A 16727-nucleotide genomic window follows, 5' to 3' on the forward strand; every position below is an offset into this window, starting at 1 on the left:
ATCAGAAAAGCTCTCAGTTTTTCCTCATTGAGAATAATATTCACTGTGGGTTTTTCATAGATGGCTTTGGTGATATTGAGGTATGTACCCTCTATCCTGACACTGTGAGTAGTTTTTTTTTTTTTTTAAGATTTTATTTATTTACTTGACAGAGAGAGATCACAAGTAGGCATAGAGGCAGGCAGAGAGAGAGAGAGGAGGAAGCAGGCTCCCCACTGAGCAGAGTGCCCAATGTGGGACTTGATCCGAGGACCCTGAGATCATGACCTGAGCCGAAGGCAGCGGCTTAACCCACTGAGCCACCCAGGCGCCCTGTGAGTAGTTTTGATCAAGAAAAAATGTTGTACTTTGTCAAATGCTTTTTCAGCATCTATTGAGAGTATCATGTGGTTCTTGTTCATACTTTTATTAATGTGTTGTATTACATTTGCATGTACTTTTTTTAATGCATTGTATTACATTACATTCCATTGATTTGTGGATGTTGAGCCAACCTTGCAGCCCAGGAATAAATCTCACTTGGTCGTGGTGAATAATCCTTTTAATGTACTGCTGGATCCTATTGGCTAGTATTTTGGTGAGATTTTTTGCATCTGTGTTCATCAAGGATATTGGTTTGTAATTCTCTTTTTTGATGGGATCTTTGTCTGGTTTTAGGATCAAGGTAATGTTGGCCTCATAAAATGAGGTTGGAAGTTTTCCTTCCATTTCTATTTTTTGGAACAGTTTCAGGAGAATAAGTATTAATTCTGTAATTTGGTAGAATTCCCCTTTGAAGCTGTCTGGCCCCGGGTTCTTGTTTGTTGGGAGATTTTTGATGACTGCTTTCATCTCCTTACTGGTTATGAGTCTGTTCAGGTTTTCTATTTCTTCCTGGTTCTGTTTTGGTAGTTTATATGTCACTAGGAATGAATCCATTTCTTCCAGATTATCAAATTTTCTGGTGTATAGTTGTTCATAATATATTCTTATAATTGTTTGTATTTCTTTGGTGTTGGTTGTGATCTCTCCTCTTTCATTTATGATCTCTCCTCTTTCATTTTATTTATTTGGGTCCTTTCTCTTTCTGATAAATCTGGCCAGGGATTTATCAATCTTATTAATTCTTTCAAAGAAACAGCTCCAAGTTTCATTGATTTGTTCTATGTTCTTTTGGTTTCTATTTCATTGATTTCTGCTCTGATATTTGTGATTTTTCTTCTCCTACTGGGATTAGCCTTTCGTTGCTATTCTTTCTCCAGCTCCTTTAGATGTAGGGTTAGGTTGTGTACTTGAGACCTTGTTTCTTGAGAAAGGCTTGTATTGCTGTATATGTCCTCTCAGGAATATCTTCGCTGTGTCCCAGAGATTTTGAACAGTTGTGTTTTCATTTTCATTTGTTTCCATGAATTTTTAAAATTCTTCTTCTTTAATTTCCTGGTTGACCCATTCATTCTTTAGTAGGATGCTATTAGCCTCCATGTATTTGAGTTCTTTCCAAATTTCCTCTTATGATTGTGTTCTGGTTTCAAAGCATTGTGTGGTCCGAGTATATGCAGGAAATGATTCCAATCTTTTGGTACCAGTTAAGACCTGATTTGTGACGAGGATGTGATCTATTCTGGAGAATGTTCCATGTGCACTAAAGAAGAATATGTATTCTGGTTTTTTTAGATGGAATGTTCTAAATATATCTGTGGTGTCCATCTGGTCCAGTGTATCATTTAAAGCCTTTATTTCCCTGTTGATCTTTTGCTTAGATGATCTGTCCATTTCAGTGAGGTGAGTGTTAAAGTCCCCTACTATTATTGTATATTATCTATGTGTTTCTTTGATTTTGTTATTAATTGGTTTATGTAATTGGCTGCTCCCATTTTAGGGGCATAGATATTTAAAATTGTTAGATCTTCTCATTGGAAGTGTGATATAGTGTCCTTTAGTATGATATAGTTTCCTTCCTCATCTCTTATTATGGTCTTTGGCTTAAGATCTAATTTATCTGATATAAGGATTGCCATCCCAGCTTTCTTCTGATGTCCATTAGCATAGTAAATAGTTTCCCATCCCCTCACTTTAAATCTGGAGGTGTCTTTGGGTCTAAAATGAGTTTCTTATAGACAGGATATTGATGGTTCTTTTTTTTTAATCCATTCTGATACCCTGTGTCTTTTGATTGGGGCGTTTAGCTCATTTACGTTCAGGATGAATATTGAAAGATATGAATTTAGTGCCATTGTATTGCCTGTAAGGTAACCATTACTGTATATTGTCTCTGTTCCTTTCTGGTCTGTTACTTTAGTCTCTCTCTTTGCTTAGAGGATCCCTTTCAATATTTCCTGTAGGGCTGGTTTGATGTTTGCAAATTCTTTAAGTTTTTATTTGTCCTGGAAACTTTTTATCTCTCCTACTATTTTCAATGACAGTCTAGCTGGATATTGTATTGTTGGCTGCATATTTTTCTCATTTAGTGCTCTGAATATATCATGCCAGTCCTTTCTGGCTTGCCAGGTCTCTGTGGATAGGTCTGCTGCCAATCTAATATTTCTACCATTGTATGTTACAGACTTCTTGTCCCAAGCTGCTTTCAGAATTTTTTCTTTGTCACTGAGACTTGTAAGTTTTACTGTTAGATAACAGGGCGTAGACCTATTTTTATTGATTTTAAGGGGGGTTCTCTTTGCCTTCTGGACTTTGATGCTTGTTCCTTTCACCAAATTAGGGAAATTTTCTATTATAATTTGCTCCAATATACCTTCTGCCCCCCTCTCTCTCTTCTTCTTCTAGGATCCCAATTATTCTAATATTGGTTCATCTTATGGTATCACTTATCTCTCGAATTCTCCCCTTGGGTTCCAGTACTTGTTTGTCTTTCTTTTGCTCAGCTTCTTAATTCTCCATCATTTGTTCTTCTGTATCACTAATTCTCTCTTTTGCTTCATTTATCCTAGCAGTAAGATCCTCCGTTTTTTATTTTACCTCATTAATAGCTTTTTTAAAAATTTCAACTTGGTTAGATTTTAGTTCTTTTATTTCTCCAGAAAGGGATTCTCTAGTATCTTCCATGCTTTTTTCGAGCCCAGCTAGCACCTTGATAATCATCATTCTGAACTCTAGTTCTGATAAATTACTAGTGTCCATATTGATTAGGTCCCTAACCATCGGTACTACCTCTTGTTCTTTTATTTTTGTGGTAGGTTTTTCCACCTTGTCATTTTATCCAGATAAGAATAGATGAGTGAGAGAACGGAATACTAAAAGCTAACAATGACCCCAGAAAAGTATACACTAACCAAATCAGAAGAGACCCAAAACTGGGGGGAGAAGAAAGGGGGAAAAAAGAAAAAGAAATATATATATATATTGAACTGGTGAATAGAACAGAGCCACACACTTGATTTTGGGTGTATTTTGTTCTGTTAGAAGAAACTACTTCCCAAAATTTTAAAGAAAGAAAATCTTATATATACACACAAAAATAAGGGTAAGATGCAATATGACTGTAAAGAGGAAAATTTAAAAAGATTCTAAAAAAGGAATTGATAAGATAAGAAGTTGGTTGAAAAAAGAAAAAAAAAAGAGGAAAAAATGTGATCAGGCCAGAGACTATAACAATGCTGTGCATTAGATTTAGGGTATATTTTGATCTAGTAGAAGAAACTGTATCCCAAAATTTGTAGGAAATTTTGAAACCTATATGTATACAAAAAATAAGGTTAAATATAATGAAGGGATAAAATATGACTATAACAATGAAAAATTTAAAAAGATTTTTAAGGGGTGCCTGGGTGGCTCAGTGGGTTAAAGCGTCTGCTTTTGGCTTGGGTCATGACCCCAGAGTCCTCGGATCGAGCCCCACATCGAGCCTGCTTCCTCCTCTCTGCCTGCCTCTCTGCCTCCCTGTGATCTGTCTGTCAAATAAATAAATAAAATCTTTAAAAAAAAAGATTTTTAAGAAGTTATTGATAACATAAAATAGTTTTAAAATGTTAAAATAAGAAACAGGAAAAATTTTAAAAAATAGAAGAAGAAAAAAATAAAATAAAAAAATTTAACTTTGAAAGGATAAAAAATTGTGGGGAAAAAGCCATGAATTCTATGTGTTGCTTTCCCTTACTTCTGGAGATCCATAGTTCTCATTGAGTAGTGAACTTGGGCTTGACTGGATATTCTTCCTAATCTTCTGGTGGAGGGGGCTATTGCTGTGATTCTCTAATGTATTTGCCTGAGGCGGAAATGTACCACCCTTGCCAGGGGCCAGGCTAAAAAATCTGTTCAGTTTTGCTTTTAGTAGCTTTTATTCCCTGAAGGCTTTCTGTACAGCTTTGGAGGACAGGAATGAAAATGGCTGCCTCCCAATCTCCAGTGAGGAGGAGCCGAGAGCTTGGGGGCCCCCCCTCCTCAGTGCACCCTCAGATAAAAGCAGTCAGTCCCTCCCATCTCTCTGGTCTCCAGTTGCACTCCATGCCTACCCCGTGACCAAGCATTTCTATCTCTGGGACACAACCCAGTTTGGAGTTTACAAACCCAGGAGATTCCTGCAGTGCACTCCCACACTGCTCCTCCCAGAGGAGGAAGGAAGGGTCTCCCCAGGTCTGCCACTTGTGGGGGTCCCTGTTTGAAGAGCAGTGGCCCAACTGCACCTCAGATCACGGTTTAACATAACCACAAGCTGACTCTATCTTGACTCTATCTCTGTAGCTTCCCCACTCTGATACCTGGGAGCTCTGCCACACTTAGACACCCCTGGTCTTTTTAAGACTCTGCAGGTCGTGGGAGCACACTGTCCCCGTGATGGCTCCACCCCCTGCTTAGCCTCTGGAGCGACATCTCTCAGTGGAGCAGACTTCTAAAATTTCTGATTTTGTGCTCTGCTGCCCTACCACTTGCCAGGAGCCAGCCCCTCCCCCACGGTCTATGTTGCCTTGAATTCACTTCTCCACACGTTTTACCTTCTGGAAAGTGATCGATTTTCTGTTCCTAGAATTGCTGCTCTTCTTCTCTTCTATCTCCTGTTGAGTTTGTAAGTATTCAAAATGTTTTAATAACTATCTAGCTGAACTCCTGGGACCTGATGATATTTAGGTCTCCTACTTCTCTGCCATCTTGCTCTTCCCCCGAATGACTTCTTTTGAAGTTCACTGGCAACTTCATGTTTTGAATATTGCATGATTTATTGCACAAAGCCATGTTTACAGCATTCTTACATTTTATGATTTTATGAATGCCTATTATGTCCCCATTAAGTTGTTCACTTTTTATCTTCTTCTGAACTGTTTTTTAAAGCTTTTTATTCATATGAAAGATTTTTCATCTATCAGTTTCCAGTCCAACAAATGTTTTATTTTTGAGCATTTTCTATAAGTGTGAGCTCTGTTACAAATGCTTTTGCTTCTGAATTTTTTTAATTTTCTTTTTCTCTTCTGTAGTTCAATTATATATGTGCTGACACATGCTGAGACACAGCAAGAAGAGGTCAGTGCCCTTCAACAACATTCTGCAGTCATATCTTCTACATTATGCTTAACCTAACTTCTTCCATTTATTTCTTTTCCTTTTTTATTACATACACACATACACACACACTCTCTCTCTCCCTCCCTAACAAACAGTAGTGTAACCCATGTCAAAAAATAAAACTTGGGCAGTTTCCAAGCATACCCACTTAGTTCTTGGCTTCCTCTCTAATTATAATCCTGCCCCTCCACCCTGGAGGTATCTACTATTCTGGTTGTGTGATAATCATACCTTTCTCTTTATGCCTTTGCAACCCATATATACATCCTTAAACAATGCTCTGGTTTTGCTTTTTTGAACTTAATATGAATGGAATCATACTGTTGGAATTTTTTTTCCCATTTTAAACTTTTGATTTGCATATTAAAAATTGTGCACTCCAGGGCGCCTGGGTGGCTCAGTGGGGTAAGCCTCTGCCTTTGGCTCAGGTCATGGTCCCAGGGTCCTGGGATCGAGCCCCGCATCGGGCTCTCTGCTGAGCAGGGAGCCTGCTTCCCCCTCGCTCTCTGCCTGCCTCTCCACCTACTTGTGATCTCTGTCTGTTAAATAAATTTTAAAAAAAAAATTTTTTTTAATTGTGCACGCCAATAATTAAAATCATTTGAAAAAAAAAGTCACACTCTGATTAAACTGCATTTTACAGTTTGCAGGACACCTCGGACCAACTTGGTTTTTACTCTAGATTTCACTGATGTCAAAACCTCCAGCTTCTTCCTTCACCAACATGCAAGTTCTTTTCCTTCCCTGCCAGCCAACCAGGCAAATGGGAGGCAGGCTCCATGTTCATTGTGGGTTGTTCTGATTCTTTGGTGAGAAAAGTGGAAGCAGTCATTTAAACTTGATCCAACCTCTTTGCATCTTATAAAGTTAAACAGCTGAAATAAGTAAAACAAGAAGGTAGTGCTTTTGGAGTACACAGTACATGTTGGTGGCACACACCTCATTATAATTTGCCTTCTTGCTTCTCCTATTCAGTCATTTCTGTTGAAGATAGTAGATTTTTTTATGCCTTCTTTAATTTAAACTTACCAAATTTCTCAACCCTAGCCTTATGATGTTTGTCAGACATGATGCAGAGGAAGGAGAGTGAGACTCTCTAGAGAGTGAACTCCAGTCTGCTTGGTGGCCACCTCTAAGTGCACTATTGGAATTACTTTTATCCTTCTTCTTTTGATCAATATTGTATTTGCAATGCCATCTATATTATAGAATTTGGCTATATCATTTTCTCAGTAATATACTGTTCCATTGTATGAATATTTCACAACTCATTCACGCAACCATAAGTGGACATTCAGGTTGTTTGCAGGTTTGGGTTACTGTAAATAACTGCTGCCAATATTCTTACACACTTCTGCTGGTACATATCTTTACATGTTTTTATGGTAGGTACTGGCATACTTTAATATTTACCTGGTGCAACACCTCTTGGATTTTGATATTCAAACTTTAGAATATAGGTATCTTTGTAATATGCTTGTCAGTTGATGTTTTATATGAAAAATTTATATTTATCCCCAAATATACAGTACTACATTTTCAAGAAAACTCCGTGTGTGTGTTAGGGGTGGGTGTTGTAGGGGAAGTCTTGAGTTATATTCTAAGTAGAATTGTTAAATGTTAATATTTTGAAAGTTGCAGTCAGAATTAGCAAAGGGCATTGTGATGGTTAATTTTACATGTCAACTTGGCTGGAGGTGGGTGCCCAGATATTTGGTTAAATATTATTCTTTGTGTATCTATGAGGGTATTTCTGGATGAGATTAACATTTGAATAGAGTAAATTAAACAGATTGCCCTCTACCATGTGGGTGACCCTCATCTAAATCATTGCTTGTCTCAGTTGGACAAAAGGCTGAGTAAAGGAGTATTTGCTTTCTCTGCCTATCTTCAAGCTGGAACATTGGTCTTCTCCTGCCTTCAGACTCATACTGAGACTAGAACTATACCATTGGCTTTCCTGGGTCATCAGCAGATACTTGGATCTTGACGGCAGATCTGGGACTTCTCAGTCTCCATAATCATGTAAGGCAGCTCCTTATAACAAATCGTAAGTCATACATATATCCAATTGATTGTGTTTCTTTAGAGAACCCAGACTAATACAGCATGTTGCTGTATACAAAGTGGTTGTTTGAAATGAGCATATTAATCATTTAATGAACACTTCAGCCATTTTACATCTTAACCTGACAGCTTGTCACTTGTATGTATAGGTATTTTACTGTGAATTAGTTCTGTTTTAGGAAATTGGTTGAGGTTTTGAGTTGACATAAAAATGTTACAAGTTTTCTTATTTAAAATGTTGATAAATAGACTCTCGATTAGCATTTATTTTTAAAATGTTTAATTTATAAAAACAGATTTCTGATTTTTAAGTGGAGAACACCTTAATGTGGGAAATGCCACAACTAAAATGGAAATGCTAGGTCATAGGTTGTGTGTCTTCAACTTGGCTAGATAATGCCAAATTATATTCCAAAAGTATGGTACAAATATTCCCATCAGGTGTCTGTGGGAATTCTGTTGCTTATATCCTCACAAAGAAGGTAACCAAATACCCCAATTTTTAAGGAAATGAACTGTTTTACAGAAAAATGTCAGTCATGAAACAGAAAGTACAGAATTAGAAAAGAATAATTTCACAGACTCAAATGATATAGATTAAGGGAAAAATTATTAATTTGTGTCAAAAATCATTAAGTGGTTAATCGGAAATTTGGTTAATTGCTAAAAGAAAATCTCACATGTTATTTTTTAATAGTAAGGGAAAAACTTATCTGTTCAGTGGAGGAGAAAACAAAGTAACTTAGTAAAAGACTCAATCAACTGTATCATCACTATTGGTTGTTAATGAAATAATGTGTGCCTTTTGATATAATACCACATGAAGTTACACACCATTGCCTATGAATTATTCTAGGCAACAATATTTAAATTGGATTTACTAAGCCTCTAATATGATGTTAAATTTACAAGAAATATAGAATATAGACAAACAAGTTAAATGAGAGTGTGGCAAATAAAGTAGACAAATTCAGGGATATTCTGCAGGAGGTAAATGGGTTGGATTCTTTAAAAAGTTACTATTGTGAAAAGGACAATTGTGGTTGATTCTGAGAAACTAAGGGACATAAAAACCAGAGACAAATGATCTTATGTTTTATATATATATGTGTGTGTGTGTATATATATATATATATATACATGTATGTGTGTGTGTGTGTGTGTGTATAATTTTATTTATTTGTCAGAGAAAGAGAGAGAGAGTACAAGCAGGGGTAGTGGCAGGCAGAGAGAAAAATAGGCTCCCCACCAAGCAAGGAGCCCAATGTGGGACTCAATTCCTGGATCCTGGGATCATGACTTGAGCTGAAGGCAGACACTTAAACAGACATCCTCACATTTGATATTTGAATGAATAAACCTCCTGTGTGCAATATTTGGGGATTATATGGGAAATTTTGAAAATACTCTCAATATCAGAGGAGATAAAATGTACTGAAAGAGAAAGTAGAGATAACTTACTGAAAAAAGCAGGTTGAGAAAAAAATATGTGCAATATGATTTTATACTGAGATGAAACTGCAAAGGGGTGTGTGTTTGTATGTGTAAAGACCTGGAAGTATAGAATTAAGATAATTAGTAGTGGATAAAGGATTTATTTAATTATGTTTTCCTAATTTTCTACAATGCACATATGCTTCTTTTGTAGCAATAATTTTTAAAAGACACAGAGTAGATAATAGAGAGGGATAGTCCAAGATGGTGGAGTAGAAGTCTGGTCCCAGGAATTCAGCTCGATAGCTATCAAATCATTCTGAACACCTGTTAGCTCAATCAGAGATCTAAGAAAATAATAGCTGCAACTCTACAAATAGAAAAGCAACCATTTTCTGCAAGGTAGGAGGTGTGGAGAAGTGAAACATAGGTGATATATGGGAGGAGGGAGACTCTGTAAGCTGGCTAATGGCAAGTAATGTAGGAGTAGAGCACAAAATCAGAACTTTAAGAAATCTGCTCCAGTAAGGGACATCCTTGCCTTAACGGTGTTCAGGTGGTAAAACAGGGTGGAGTCCTAGATGGGACAGTATGGTTTCAGGATCCTCGGGATCATAGGAAGACTGGGAATGCCTGAGTGTGGCTGAGTACCCAGGCATTAGAGAGGGCAAACCAGATTCAATTCAGCAAGCCCAGAAGTGGGCTCTCAGCTTGGAGTTGGCATATACTGTGAACTGTGGCAGGGTTGATCAACTACTCTCTAAGCAGGGTCCCAGGAAGCGGCAGAACCATGGCCAGACCCCACTTCCTCCCCCAGAGGAAGAGAGCATAAGTGCCTGGTGCCAGAGTGTGCAGGGTTTAGAGACATGAAACAGGGTCACGTGCCTGAGATAGAAATGCTTGGCCATATGCTAGGTGATCACAGAGTGTGGATGGAGACCAGGGAGACAGGAGTGACTGACTGCTTTACCCTGAGGATGCACTGAGGAGTGGGGCCCTGAGCTTTCAGCTCTGGGGCTGGAGAGTAGGAGACCACCATTTTCATTCTCATCCTCTTCAGTGGTTCAGAAAGCCTTCAAGGAACAAAAGCCACATAGAGCAATCTGGAGCACCTTACTTAGTCTGGCCCCTGGCAAAGGCAGTGCAATTATGCCCAGGGCAAAGACACTTGAGAATTTGTGCAACAGGCCCCTTCCACAGAATATCAGCGAAAACATCCTGCTAAGACCAAGTTTCTGATTATAGATACCTGCAAAATGCTAGTGCTAGGTAAAAATAGAGAATTCATGTTTTTTCCCCCATGATTCTTTAGTTGCTCAATTTTTTTTAGTTGTTCAATTTTATTTTTTTCTCTTTCCTTTTTCAACCAATTTCTTATTTTATCAATCATCTTAAAAAATCTTTTTAAATTTTAATTTTTACATTTACATCCTATCCTTTTGTCGTATTTAATTTTAGTTTTGTATATATACAAGCTTTTCTTTTTTTTTTCTTTACAGTTTTAAGATGCAGTTTCTTCTAACAAATAGAACAAAATACACCCACCATCTAGTGTATGACTCTGTTCTTTTCACTTGTCTGATCATATTCTCTCTATTTTATTCTTTTTTTAAATTAAAGTCTTAACATTTTCTTCTTTACAGTTACATTGTGTCATTTCAATGTCTTTAATTTTATTTTTCTACATATATAAGTTTTTCTTTCTTTACAGTTTTGGGATGTAGGGTCTTCTAACAAATTGACCAGAATACCCAGGATATAGTGTATTGCTCTGTTCTGTTCACCTGTATGTTTATAGTCCTTATTTTTTTTTGTCCTTTAATTTTCATTTTTACAGTTACCTTCTGTCCTTCCATTGTATTCATTTTATTTTTGCATATATGTAAATTTTTCTTTACATTTTTGGGATCTAGTTTTCTAATAAACATACCAAAATGTGCACAGGATCCAGTGTATTGCTCTGCTCTGTCCATTTGTCTGATTATTTTATTTATTTATTTATTCATTCATCTATTTTATTTATTGGTTTTGGGTCTCTTCTGATATGCTTAGTGTATATTTCTCTGGGATTGTTCCCATTTTAGTATTTTGTTCTCCCGTTCATCTGTTCTTCTCTGGACAGAAGGACATGATGGAAAAACTCACTTCAAAAAAGAGAACAAGAAGCAGTACTGACTGCCAGGAGCCTAATCAAATATATATATATATATATATATATATATATATAATCTAGATATAAATGAGACGTCAGAACTAGAGTTCTGAATAAGAATTATGAGATACTAGCTGGGCTTGGAAAAAGCATAGAAGACACTAAAGAATCCCTTTCTGGAGAAATAAAAGAACTAATATCTTATTAAGTTGAAATCAAAAAGGCTGTTAATGAGCTGCAATAAAATACGAAGTTCTAACTGCTAGGATAAATGAGGCAGAAGAGAGAATTAGTAATATAGAAGATAAAGTGATGGAGAAGAAAGAAGCTGAAAAAAAGAGAGAGAAACAACTACTGGATCATGAGGGGAGAACTTGAGAGAGAAGTGATGCCATAAAGTGAAACCATATTAGAATAATTGGGATCCCAGAAGAAGAGGAAAGAGAGAGAGGCAGAAGGTATGTTTGGAGCAAATTATAGCTCAGAACTTCCCTAATCTGGAGAAGGAAACAGGCATCCAAGTCCAGGAGACACAGAGTATCCCCATCAAAATCAATGAAAATAGGTCAACACCTCAACATGTAATAGTGAAACTTGCAAGTCTCAAAGACAAAGAGAAAATCCTGAAAACAGCTTGGGACAAGAGGTGCATAACCTAGAAACAGCAGATTGGCAGCAGACCTATCCACAGAAACCTGGCAGACCAGAAAGGACTGGCATGATACATCCAGGGTGCTAAATGAGAAAAATATGCAGCCAAGAATACTTTTTCCAGCAAGGATTTCATTCAAAATAGAAGAAAGTGAGAAAAGCTTCCCGGGCAACCAGACTAAAAGAATTTGTGATCACTAAACCAGCTCTACAAGAAATATTAAAGGAGGATCCTTTAAGTGAATAGAGAACCCAAAAGTAGCATAGACAAGAAAGGAACAGAGATAATATAGAGAAACAGTGACTTTACTGGTAATACAATAGTATTAAATTCATATCTTTTGATAGTTATCCTGAATGTAAATGGGCTAAATGCCCCAATCAAGAGATACAGCATATCAGATTGGATAAAAAAGCAAGACCCATTGATATGCTGTCTGCAAGAGACTCATTTTAGACCAAAGACACTTCCCTATTGAAAGTGAGGGGGTGGAGAATGATTTATCATGTTAATGGATCTCAAAAGAGAGCTGAGGTAACAATCCTTATATCAGACAAATTAGATTTTAAACCAAAGGGTGTAATAAAAGATGAGGAAGGATACTATATCGTAATTAAAGGGTCTATCCAACAAGAAGATCTAACAATTATAAATATTTATGCCCTTAACATGGGAACAGCCAATTATATAAACCAGGTATAAGAAAATTAAAGAAACACGTTGATAATAATACAATAATCATAGGGGACTTTAAAAGCCCACTTACTGCAATGGACATATCATCTAAGCAGAAGATCAACAAGGAGACAGGGGCTTTGAATGACACTTTGGGCCAGATGGACTTCACAGATAGGTTCAGAGCATTCCATTCTAAAGCAACAGGTTTATTCTCAAGTGCACCTGGAACATTCTCCAGACTAGGTCACATACTGGATCACTAGTCAGGTCTCAATGAGTACCAAAAGATTGGGATCATTCCCTGTGTATTTTCAGATCACAATGCTTTCAAACTGGAACTCAGTCACAAGAGGAAATTTGGAAAGAACTCAAATACATGGATGCTAGAGAGCATCTTACTAAAGAATGAATGGGTCATCCAGGAAATTAAAGAATTCTAAAAATTCATGGAAACAAATGAAAATGAAAACACAACTGTTCAAAACCTTTGGGATGCAGCAAAGGTGGTCCTAAGAGGGATGTATATAGCAATACAAGTAATACAGGCTTTTCTCAAGAAACAAGAAGGGCCTCAAACACCTAACTTTACACCTGAAGGAGCTGGAAAAAGAGGAGAAATAAAGCCTAATCCCAGCAAGAGAAGAGAAATAATAAGGATTAGAGCAGAAATCAATGAAAATGAAACCAAAAAAACCCAGTAGAACAGATCAACAAAACTATTAGCTTGTTCTTTGAGATAATTAATAGGAATAATTACTGATTAATTAGATTAATGATCTTATAAAAAAGAAAAGAGAAACGACCAAAATAAATAAAATCATGAATGAAAGAGGAGAGATTGCAACCAGCACTAAAGAAATACCATTATAAGAATATATTATGAACAACTATATGCCAAACAATTAAACAATCTGTAGGAAATGTATGCATCCCTAGAGACACATAAACTACCAAAACTGAAACAGAAAGAAATAGAAAACCTGAACAGACCCATAACCAGCAAGGAAATTGAAGCAGTAATCAAAAACCTCCCCATAAACAAGAGTCCAGAGCCAGATGGCTTCCCAAGTGAATTCTACTGAACATTTAGAGTAGAATTAGTGCCTGGTCTTCTGAAGCTATTTCAAAAACTAGAAATGGAAGGAAAACTTCCAAATTCCTTCTATGAGGCCAGCAGTACCTTGATCCCAAAACCAAAGACCCCAACAAAAAGAATTACAGATCAATATCCCTGATGAACATGGATACCAAAATTCTCACCAAGATATTAGCCAATAAGATCCAACAGTACATTAAAAATACCATTTGCCATAACCAAGTGGGATTTATTCCTGGGCTGCAAGGGTGGTTTGACATCCACAAATGAATCGATGTAATATAGTACATTAATTAAAGAAAAGAACAAGAACCATATGTTCCTCTCAGTATGTGCAGAAAAAGCATTTGACAAAGTACAGCATCCTTTCTTGATTAAAGCTCTTCACAGTTCAGGGATAGAAGGAACATACCTCAATATCATAAAAGTCTTATACAAAAAGCATGTGGCAAGTATCATTCTCAGTGGAAAAAATTGAGAGTTTTTCCCCTAGGGTCACGAACATGGCAGAGATGTCCATTCTCACCACTGCTTTTCAACATAGTACTAGAAGTTCTAGCTTCAGCAATCAGACAATGAAAAAAAGTAAAAGGCATCCGAATCAGCAAAGAAGTCAAACTCTCACTCTTCACAGATGACATGATACTGTATGTTAAATACCCCAAAGACTCCAGCCTAAAATTGCTAGAACTCATAAAAAAATTCAGCTAAGTGACAGGTTATAAAATCAATGCACAGACATAAATTCCATTTCTATATACTAACAATGAGACAGAAGAAAGAGAAACTAAGGATTCAATCCCATTTACAATTGCACCCCAAACCATAAGATAGCCAGGAATAGACTTAACCAAAGAGGCAAAGTTTCTGTATCAGAAAACTACAGAACAGTCATGAAAGAAATTGAAGAAGACACAAAGAAATAGAAAAATGTTCCATGCTCATGGATTGGAAGAACAAATATTGTTAAAATGTTTGTGCTGCCTAGAGCAAACTATACATTCAATGCAATCCCTATCAAAATACCACCAGCTTTTTTCACAGAGCTAGAACAAATAATCCTAAAGTTTGTATGGAATCAGAAAAGACCCTGAATAGCCAAAGGAATGTTGAAAAACAAAGCTGGTGGCATCAGAATGCCAGACTTCAATCTCCATTACAAAGCTGTAATCATCAAGACAGTATGCTTCTGGGACAAAAACAGACACATAGATCAATGGGATAGAATAGAGAACCCAGAAATGGACCCTCAACTCTATGATCAACTAATCTTCGACAAATCTGGAAAGAATATCCAATGGAAAAAAAGGCAGTCTCTTCAAAAAACGGTGTTGGGAAAATTGTACAGCCACATGCAGAAGAATTAAACTAGACCATTTCCTTACACCATACACAAAAATAGACTCAAAATGGATGAAAGACCTCAGTGTGAGACAAGAATCTATCAAAATCCTAGAGGAGAACACAGGAAGCAACCTTTGTGACCTTGGCCACAGCAACTTTTTGCTAGACACGTCTCCAAAGCAGGGGAAACAAAGGGAAAAATGAAATATTGGGACTTCATTAAGATAAAAAGCTTTTGCACACCAAAGGAAACAGTTGACAAAACCAAAAGACAACCAAGAGAATGGGAGAGGATATTTGCAAATGTCTTATTAGATAAAGGGCAAGAATGCAAAATCTATAAAGAACTTCTCAAACTCAGCACCCAAACACACACACACGCACACACACACACACACACACACACACACACACACACACAATCCAGTCAAGAAATGGGCAGAATACATAAACAGACATTTCTCCAAAGAAGACATACAAATGGCCACAGACACATGAAAAAATGCTCAACATCACTCATCATCAGGGAAATGCAAATCAAAACCACAATGAGATATCACCTCACACCAGTCAGAATGGCTAAAGTTAACCACTCAGGAAGCAATAGATGTTGGTGAGTTGCAGAGAAAGGGAACCCTCCTACACTGTTGTGAATGCAAGCCGGTGCAGCCACTCTGGAAAACAGTATGGAGTTTCCTCAAAAGGTTGAAAATAGAGCTACCCTATGACCCAGCAATTGTACTAATTGGTATTTACCCCAAAGACACAAATATTGTGATCCAAAGGGGCACCCACACCAATGTTTATAGTAAAAATATCCACAATAGCCAAACTATGGAAAGAGTCCAAATGTCCATCAACAGATGAATGGGTAAAGAAGATGTGGTGTATATATATGTACAATGGAATACTACTGAGTTATCAAAAAGAAATGAAATCTTTCCATTTGCAACAACATGGATGGAACTAAAGGGTGTCATGCTAAGTGAAATAGAGGCTGTCATGCCAAGTGGAAGTAGAGGGTATCATGCTAAGTGAATAATCATAGAAAGACAATTTTCATATGATCTCACCTATGTGGAATTTAAGAAACAAAACAGAGAATAATAGGGAAAAAGAGGAAAAAATAAAACAAGACAAAATCAGACAAGGAGACAAACCATTAGAGACTCTCAATCATAGGGAACAAACTGAGGGTTGCAGGAGGAGAGGGATTTGGAGAATGGGGTAACTGAGTGATGGACATTAAGGAGGGCACATGATATAATGAGCACTGGATATTATATAAGCCTGATGAATCAATGACCTCTACCTCTGAAACTAATACTACATTATATGTTAATTAACTGAATTTTAAAAATACACATATGTAGCAATATTAAATATAATACTTAGGAGGAAAAAATAAATAAAAGCTCCCTAACAATAAAAACAATAAAATATTAAAAAACAACAAAATAGATAATTAAAAGTTATTCGATCTAACGATCAATTGTTTAGCTGATTGATTTTCAATGGAGTGTATTTCCTGGCAATAATTAAGATATAAAAGACAAGTTTCTGCCTAATAATAATTGTATGCATGACTTGATCTTATATTCTAGATAATCTTCTTGGAAGTAGTGATTGCCTTGGTTAATATTAAAAATACCACTCCATAGGGTCATAAATCATCTAAGCATTTACTTAGGTGCCTGTCTCTGTGCTAGATCCTGGGCTTCAGAAAGAAAATACACTTTCTTCCTATGAGTTATCAATGGTCCAAAATAGACTAATTAAACAGAAAAGAAGACTAATCTCAGTCAGTATGA

General features: G+C 36.7%; 1 protein-coding gene across 1 annotated transcript in view; it reads left to right on the forward strand.

The window, feature by feature from the left end:
• FBXO4 (F-box protein 4) overlaps nt 1-10934 on the forward strand; it is a 44592-nt gene extending 33658 nt beyond the window's left edge. The window contains exon 6 of the mRNA XM_059173895.1: nt 7389-10934. Within this exon, the coding sequence (XP_059029878.1) occupies nt 7389-7483 (95 nt within the window). The 3' untranslated portion in view covers nt 7484-10934. The remainder of the gene's footprint in view (nt 1-7388) is intronic.
• Nucleotides 10935-16727: the final 5793 nt, after the last annotated feature.

Source organism: Mustela lutreola, chromosome 5, assembly GCF_030435805.1.
Source record: "Mustela lutreola isolate mMusLut2 chromosome 5, mMusLut2.pri, whole genome shotgun sequence".
Taxonomy (NCBI): domain Eukaryota; kingdom Metazoa; phylum Chordata; class Mammalia; order Carnivora; family Mustelidae; genus Mustela; species Mustela lutreola.